The following is an 8,763-nucleotide window of genomic DNA, read 5'->3' as shown; positions in this document are numbered from 1 at the left end:
CAAGTTATTCTTTCAGATGTTTTGTGTACTGATTCTAACACTACAGGATGATGCCCTTTTTATATAATGGAGTTCTGTATATAGCTGGTACAAATAAAAGGAATGTGATCGCAATTCACATGTGGAATGTATCGGTAAGTTAATGATGGATTTACAGTGCTGAACTATGGTTTTTAATGTTCGTTTCTTTGTTGAGTATCCTCCCCATTCCTGATGAGTTTTGCCTCGGTTAGGTATCGAAAATTCTATACAAAAATTATTAGCCTATATAAAAGTACGTAACTTATACCTCCTCCCTCCTCTATTTAGATTTCTATCAACTTGTGTCAAGCTTCATGATTTATCTCACTGTATATCATACTTAAAGTAATTTTGATCATGCTGTAAAATATAACCACTAGAAATCTGGCCACAGTGCTTGAAAACGAAGCCTAGCGTTGCGAAATGCTGGCACAAATGGGTAGTATCAATTTCACTTGCATTTTGCAGCCATCGAGCGATTGGTATTGGACTTTTTTGGCGCCAGTGTTGAATGCTTGAAGAATTGAACTAAATTTTACTTTGAGTTGTCAGTGAGTTGTTTTGTGTTATTAGCAATTTATCTTTGAGCAAAATGGCGTCGGGTACGGTGTTTGAATCTGCGTACGTAGGGAACATACTGACTCTGAAAGAAAAAATATCGAAAGATAGTAAAATAATCACCCAAAAAGATGGGGTGAGTTTCCGCTTACGGTAGCATAAACTTCCGTATTATGTGATGCGTAATTGAAGTGTAGTTGGTACTTGTTTTCCTTGACAGGATGGAAGATTGCTGATTCACTGGGCAGCGTTAGGTGGACATGAGTTGATCGTTAATTATCTATTGGAAAACAAATCCCCTGTTGATCCAGCAGATGAGGTAAGCATCAGTTGTATTTAGTTACATTATTTGTTAATGGGATATCTCGAAGTTGTATAGTTATTTGTTATTAATTTGGGTAGGCCATATGATGTTTTAAAATTAACGTTATAGCACCGCGGCAAGTCTGTTGTTACTTTTGTGTGGTTTTCATTAGAAATATCGAAACTTCAACGTGTAGGACAACTTACATATTAAAGACATTTGTAAGTTTTCTGTTGTACTCTGCCATTGTGCCGGGCAAGTTACTTACGTGTCTGTCAGCTAGTGCAACATTTCTGGAGGAGGTACGGTGGCACACTTACACTCGGCTGAGGGGGGGGGGGGCGGAAGCTTCCTAGTTGAGACATACCTCTTGAATGACTTACTCGCTAATAAAAGTATTGACCACTGGTGGCAATCAAAAATTGTGTGTGCATTGTTTTAAAAGGGAGGAAAATTATATGCATGAGAGGTTTAGTAGATTCTCACATAATCTGTTTGTAGAAAATGCCATCAAAGAATGTAATTTATGACGTGATAGAAAATGGTATTAGCAAGAACATGATAAATATGAATACAGTTCTGTACTAGTTTCCTGGATATTATGTGAAAAATAATATATCTGCTTGTATTTCAGTGTAAAGGCAGAAAATTTTTAAAGTAAGAATGAGAAAATGATGATATATGTTTTATTCCGGGCCATTGTTCTCATCTAAATTACAGTTGACTAGCTTCACTTTATTGAAATCGATTGTATTAAACCCAAAAAAGTTGGAAAATTTTATGTGACAATCAGGCCTCTTAAAGAAAATTTTGCCATCTTGCCATTAGAATCACTAATAGTTTCTGGATTTTGGTTCTTTGTTTCTAACATACCAGGCACTTCTGGGAATGAATACCCAGACTTAAGATTTTTGCAAATGTTTAAAGTTGGTTAAAATGAAACATTTCAAGAAGACCTACTGGACACTACTGAAAACTGTTGGTGGTGTTGATCTGGTACATATTAAGGTGCTTGTTGACATTACAGTGTTGTAGAATCACTCATTAAATATTTTCCTATTGTGCCATTTTCCGAATTCTTTGTCACATTTTAACTGCTGTACACATTTAGTTGCAGGGGATGCCTGTAAACGGACACAAGTTTCTGCTGACAGTATAGGAAACAAAAGTTTCCCCTGTGATTCCTCCCCAACCCCCTTCAGAATTCAAATGTATTGTTTTTTACTGCGTAGAAATCATGATTGAAATGCATGTTTAATTCGTCATTGAGACATGTTTTTTCTCTAAAGTTATATTTGAAAAATAGTCTAGTCCAAATTTACAAAAAAAAAAAAAAAAAAAAAAAAAAAAAAAAAAAAAAAAAACACTATAAATATAACCATTGTACACCAGTTGATGCAAACAGCACAGTGTAGAAATTAACTATGGCATGTAAGCCAATACAACATTCTTTAATGGGGTGGGTTGAACCTACTGGATGTCTGGTTTTTACTTACACACAATGATGCGTTGTTGAACGATGCAATCAGAAATAAAACAGAACATCAAAAATATTTGTTTTGCTTCTGTATTATTATTATTATTATTATTATTATTATTATTATTATTATTATTATTATTATGGTAGGATGTGGTAACAGAACAAACCTAATTTCTGGGTTAGTTGCAAGGTGATAGTTTGGTTGTGAATTGCCAAAGCCAACAAATGTTATTTCGTAGGAGTAGTACCTATAAATTTTTGTGGCATGATGTATGGAACTTCCCATGGGGCATTGCTTTATCAAAGACACCTTCATTTTCTTCTCTTGTACTTCTCTCGTCCCCCTCCAACCACTAAACCACCCAACTGCACCTAGCAGCCCTACCGTGTTCCTACCACATTCTCACAAGCAGCACTACACCTTCCACCACCCGTACCCTGCTATCAATCCCCCTTCCCACCCTGGCCTTCTTCTTACACCCAACATGCATAGACTTCTTCTCCCATCAGTCTCGTAGTAGCATTGCGCGTGTATGGGATCGGTGGTGACTGTGCTTTCAGTAGAATATTTTTCAGTGAGTTAACGATTTTGGTTTTGTTATGTTGACGTTACTGTAGTTTTTTTTTGTTCATTGTGTGTGAATTTTGGTAAATTGCTTTGTTTATGTCTTCGGTAGGTATGGATATGACTGACAAGGTCAACAGTTTTGGTTGTCAGCAACGATGGGGACAGCATGTTGTCTCTAGTAAAATGGCATCAGCTATTCGGCCTTTTGTGAAGTGTTACATGGGTCCTGCATCTCTGACCAGGGAAAATATGCAGTGTACATGTTGCTGCTGCACATCAAAGATTTTTCCAAAGTGTGTTCCCCCCCCCCCCCCCCCCCCCCCTCTGAGTTTCGTTTTCTAAAGTGCCGGGAAATTCTAAGTCGGCGTATAAAACCATAAACATTCAAAAGATTGATAAATTTTACGGTGACGAGGAAAAGTATACTCGCGCATAACACAGGGAAAATGTATTTTCACCTGGGAGAAAGTATATTTTCAACTGAGAGATCTGGGAATTTTTTCCTTGTCCATGTAGACACCCTGTAATAAACCATAAACATTCAAAAGACTGATAAGTTTAACAGTGCCAAGGAAAAGTATACTCTCACATAAGATGGGGAAAAATGTATTTTCACCCGGGAGAAAGTGTATTTTCAACCGAGAAATCCGGGAAAAATACAGGAATTTTTTTTCCTTGTCCATGTATACACCCTGATAATGAGCTCTACCCCACCCCTCTTTTCTGTTCCAATTACGAATGGTTCGCAGTAAGAATGATTGTCAGTAAGCTTCCACATGAGGTCAAGTGTCTCCAATTTTACCTTCTTTTCATGAGATACACTGTAAGAGTCAGAAAGGACCACAACTTTGGAATGATCTAGAAATTGATTGAGATAACTTACAGAATGGGTAGATGTGTTATTCTGTAGCAAACCACCTCAAGTTTCACATAAGTGTAACTATTTGTGATGCGACAAACATCCCTCTGGTAGACAATTTCTTCCCACACTCCTTGCAGTAAATCGGGTTTCACTTGTGCAGTGGCAGCGTAGATTCGATTTTTCAGGTTGACTAAATTGTTTGGTCCTACCCCCATGAACCATGGACCTTGCCGTTGGTGGGGAGGCTTGCGTGCCTCAGTGACACAAATAGCCGTACCGTAGGTGCAACCACAACGGAGGGGTATCTGTTGAGAGGCCAGACAAAAGTGTGGTTCCTGAAGAGGGGCAGCAGCCTTTTCAGTAGTTGCAGGGGCAACAGTCTGGATGATTGACTGATCTGGCCTTGTAACACTAACCAAAACGGCCTTGCTGTGCTGGTACTGCGAACGGCTGAAAGCAAGGGGAAACTACGGCCGTAATTTTTCCCGAGGGCATGCAGCTTTACTGTATGGTTAAATGATGATGGTGTCCTCTTGGGTAAAATATTCCAGAGGTAAAATAGTCCCCCATTCGGATCTCCGGGCGGGGACTACTCAAGAGGACGTTGTTATCAGGAGAAAGAAACTGGCGTTCTACGGATCGGAGCGTGGAATGTCAGATCCCTTAATCGGGCAGGTAGGTTAGAAAATTTAAAAAGGGAAATGGATAGGTTAAAGTTAGATATAGTGAGAATTAGTGAAGTTCGGTGGCAGGAGGAACAAGGCTTCTGGTCAGGTGACTACAGGGTTATAAACACAAAATCAAATAGGGGTAATGCAGGAGTAGGTTTAATAATGAATAGGAAAATAGGAATGCGGGTAAGCTTCTACAAACAGCATAGTGAACGCATTATTGTGGCCAAGATAAATATGAAGCCCACGCCTACCACAGTAGTACAAGTTTATATGCCAACTAGGTCTGCAGATTAGGAAGAAATTGAAGAAATGTATGATGAAATAAAAGAAATTATTCAGATAGTGAAGGGAGATGAAAATTTAATAGTCATGGGTGACTGGAATTCGTCAGTAGGAAAAGGGAGAGAAGGAAACGTAGTAGCTGAATATGGATTGGGGGTAAGAAACGAAAGAGGAACCCGCCTGGTAGAATTTTGCACAGAGCACAACCTAATCACAGCTAACACTCGATTCAAGAATCATAAAAGAAGATTGTATACATGGAAGAAGCTTGGAGATACTGACAGGTTTCAGATAGATTATATAATGGTAAGACAGAGATTCAGGAACCAGGTTTTAAATTGTAAGACATTTCCAGGGGCAGATGGGGATTCTGACCAAAATCGATTGGTTACGAACTGTATATTAAAACTGAAGAAGCTGCAAAAAGGTGGGAATTTAAGGAGATGGGACCTGGATAAACTGAAAGAACCAGAGGTTGCACAGTGTTTCAGGGAGAGCATAAGGGAACAATTGACAGGAATGTGGGAAAGAAATACAGTAGAAGAAGAATGGGTAGCTTTGAGGGATGAAGTGGTGAAGGCAGCAGAGGAGCAAGAAGGTAAAAAGACGAGGGCTAGTAGAAACTCTTGGGTAAGAGAAGAAATATTGAATTTAATTGATGAAAGGAGAAAATATAAAAATGCAGCAAATGAAGCAAGCAAAAAGGAATACAAACGTCTCAAAACTGATATCGACAGGAAGTGCAAAATGGCTAAGCAGGGATGGCTAGAGGACAAATGTAAGGATGTAGAGGCTTATCTCACTAGGGGTAAGATAGATACTGCCTACAGGAAAATTAAGGAGACATTTGGAGAAAAGAGAGCCACTTGTATGAATATCAAGAGCTCAGATGGAAACCCAGTTCTAAGCAAAGAAGGGAAAGCAGAAAGGTGGAAGGAGTGTATAGAGGGTCTATACAAGAGCGATGTACTTGAGGACAATATTATGGAAATGGAAGAGGATGTAGATGAAGATGAAATGGGAGATATGATACTGCGTGAAGAGTTTGACAGAGCACTGAAAGACCTGAGTCGCAACAAAGCTCCAGGAGTAGCCAACATTCCATTAGAACTGCTGACAGCCTTGGGAGAGCCAGTCCTGACAAAACTCTACCATCTGGTGAGCAAGATGTATGAGACAGGCGAAATACCCTCAGACTTCAAGAAGAATATAATAATTCCAATCCCGAAGAATGCAGGTGTTGACAGATGTGAAAATTACCGAACTATCAGTTTAATAAGTCACAGCTGCAAAATACTAACACGAATTCTTTACAGACGAATGGAAAAACTAGTAGAAGCCGACTTCGGGTAAGATCAGTTTGGATTCCGTAGAAATACTGGAACACGTGAGGCAACACTGACCCTACGCCTTATCTTAGAAGCTAGATTAAGGAAAGGCAAACCTATGTTCCTAGCATTTGTAGACTTAAAGCTTTTGACAATGTTGACTGGAATACTCTCTTTCAAATTCTGAAGGTGGCAGGGGTAAAATACAGGGAGCGAAAAGCTATTTACAATTTGTACAGAAACCAGATGGCAGGTATAAGAGTCGAGGGGCATGAAAGGGAAGCAGCGGTTGGGAAGGTAGTGAGACAGGGTTGTAGCCTCTCCCCGATGTTGTTCAATCTGTATATTGAGCAAGCAGTAAAGGAAACAAAAGAAAAATTCGGAGTAGGTATTAAAATCCATGGAGAAGAAATAAAAACTTTGAGGTTCGCCGATGACATTGTAATTCTGTCAGAGACAGCAAAGGACTTGGAAGAGCAGTTGAACGGAACGGACAGTGTCTTGAAAAGAGGGTATAAGATGAACATCAACAAAAGCAAAATGAGGATAACGGAATGTAGTCGAATTAAGTCGGGTGATGCTGAGGGAATTAGATTAGGAAATGAGATGCTTAAGGTAGTAAATGAGTTTTGCTATTTGGGGAGCAAAATAACTGATGATGGTCGAAGTAGAGAGGATATAAAATGTAGACTGGCAATCGCAAGGAAAGCGTTTCTGAAGAAGAGAAATTTGTTAACACCGAGTATAGATTTAAGTGTCAGGAAGTCTTTCTGAAAGTATTTGTATGGAGTGTAGCCATGTATGGAAGTGAAACATGGACGATAAATAGTTGGGACAAGAAGAGAATAGAAGCTTTCGAAATGTGGTGCTACAGAAGAATGCTGAAGATTAGATGAATAGATCACATAAGTAATAAGGAGGTATTGAATAGAATTGGGGAGAAGAGGAGTTTGTGGCATAACTTGACAAGAAGAAGGGATTGCTTGGTAGGACATGTTCTGAGGCATCAAGGGATCACCAGTTTGGTATTGGAGGGCAGCGTGGAGGGTAAAAATCGTAGAGGGAGACCAAGAGATGAATACACTAAGCAGATTCAGAAGGATGTAGGTTGCACTAGGTACTGGGAGATCAAGAAGCTTGCACAGGATAGAGTAGCATGGAGAGCTGCATCAAACCAGTCTCAGGACTGAAGACCACAACAACAACAACAAAATTGTTTGGTGTCCAGTGAACATAAACACAGTCTTTAATGAAACCCCAGAGAAAGAAATCCGCTGGTGTCATGTTTGGGGAGCGAGATGGCCATGCAATTGGCCCGTCACAGCCAATACACTGACCTTTATGCCGAACAGTTGTTGTAGAGTTTGTTTCATGAAACCTAACCACACATCTAGCACACTCTGCCCCGGTGAAAGTAGCACATTTTAACTGTGCACCACACTCATGCTCCAGGTGGCAGAACAGGGTACTGACGCGCTACATGAATCAAACTTGATGATGTTGTATGCTACAAAATGACATATCCTCTGATTCTGTGCGTTATCACAATAAATTTTCACATCATTCCAAAGCAGTAAAGTCCTTTTCGACTCAACTTGTACTTAGGATAAAGTTGTATATTGGTTGACTCTTGGAACTTTAACAGTAAACAACACCATGATGCCTCTCATGCAGCACCTGCCATTGGATTTGGCTGAGCATCTGTGTGATGCTTTCACATTTTCTAAATGAACTTGTAATGAAACACTCTTGTGTTCTTTGGATCTTCCCTGTTTCCTCTATCAATCTTATCTGGTACTGATCCCAGACTAATGAGCAATATTGAAGTATTGGTCAAACAAGACTTTTTAAAGCTACTTCGTATGTGAGTGGCTACTGTGGATTCTTTCAACAAATTTGTCTGGTATCCGCCTTACTTGCAAGTAGTTTGTTTGGTCGTTTCACATTAAATCTCTCCATACTCATTTTCCTTGATTGCATTTTATATAGTGAAAATTAATGACCCAGTAACACTCCCTTGGGGTGTATCTGAAATTACTTTGCATCTGTTGACACAGCATCAATGTGGGTGCCAGTACTTACTGCTTTGGGATCTCGTGGATGAACAGAGCGGGATGGCTTACACGCAATTGGAACTCGTGTTGATTGCTACAGAGGAGATTTTTGGTCTCCAGAATTTCCATGTGGAAACATAAAACATGCTCCAGAATTCTACAAATGACCAAACTCAGAAACTTACACCTATAGTTTTGTGCATGTGTTCAACTAACTGTCTTGAAAACAGGAATGACCTGCACTCTTTTTTCCAATCACTAGGAACACTTCACACATCCAATGACCTACAGTATGCTGCTTCTAGAAGGGGAGCAATTTCTTTCAAATACTGTTTATGTAATTTTATTGGTATCCCATGAACTAGAGTACTTTTTCCTTTGTTTAGTGATTTCAGTTGATTTTTCTATCCTGTGGTCACTTATTTCAGTATCCTCAGATGAATTCACAATTGCAGATAATGGCTACCATCAGCTGTAGAATGGAATGACAATGAAAATTTGTTCCGGTCCGGGACTTGAACCCGGATTTCCTGCTTATCGTGAGCGGTCACCTTACCATTTGGCTATCCGTGCATGACTCATGGCCAAACCCAAACTTCAATATGTTGTCAACCATGATGTTGTATGCTACA

General features: G+C 39.5%; 1 protein-coding gene across 1 annotated transcript in view; it reads left to right on the top strand.

Moving 5' to 3' along the window:
• Positions 1-609: 609 nt before the first annotated feature.
• LOC126457971 (26S proteasome non-ATPase regulatory subunit 10-like) overlaps positions 610-8,763 on the top strand; it is a 65,389-nt gene continuing 57,235 nt past the window's right edge. The window contains exons 1-2 of the mRNA XM_050094730.1: positions 610-715; positions 800-898. Of these exons, the coding sequence (XP_049950687.1) occupies positions 614-715; positions 800-898 (201 nt within the window). The 5' untranslated portion in view covers positions 610-613. The remainder of the gene's footprint in view (positions 716-799; positions 899-8,763) is intronic.

Source organism: Schistocerca serialis, chromosome 2, assembly GCF_023864345.2.
Source record: "Schistocerca serialis cubense isolate TAMUIC-IGC-003099 chromosome 2, iqSchSeri2.2, whole genome shotgun sequence".
NCBI classification, from domain to species: Eukaryota; Metazoa; Arthropoda; class Insecta; order Orthoptera; family Acrididae; genus Schistocerca; species Schistocerca serialis.
The sequence above is the reverse complement of the archived record's forward strand: the minus strand, read 5'-3'. Positions and strand labels throughout refer to the sequence as shown.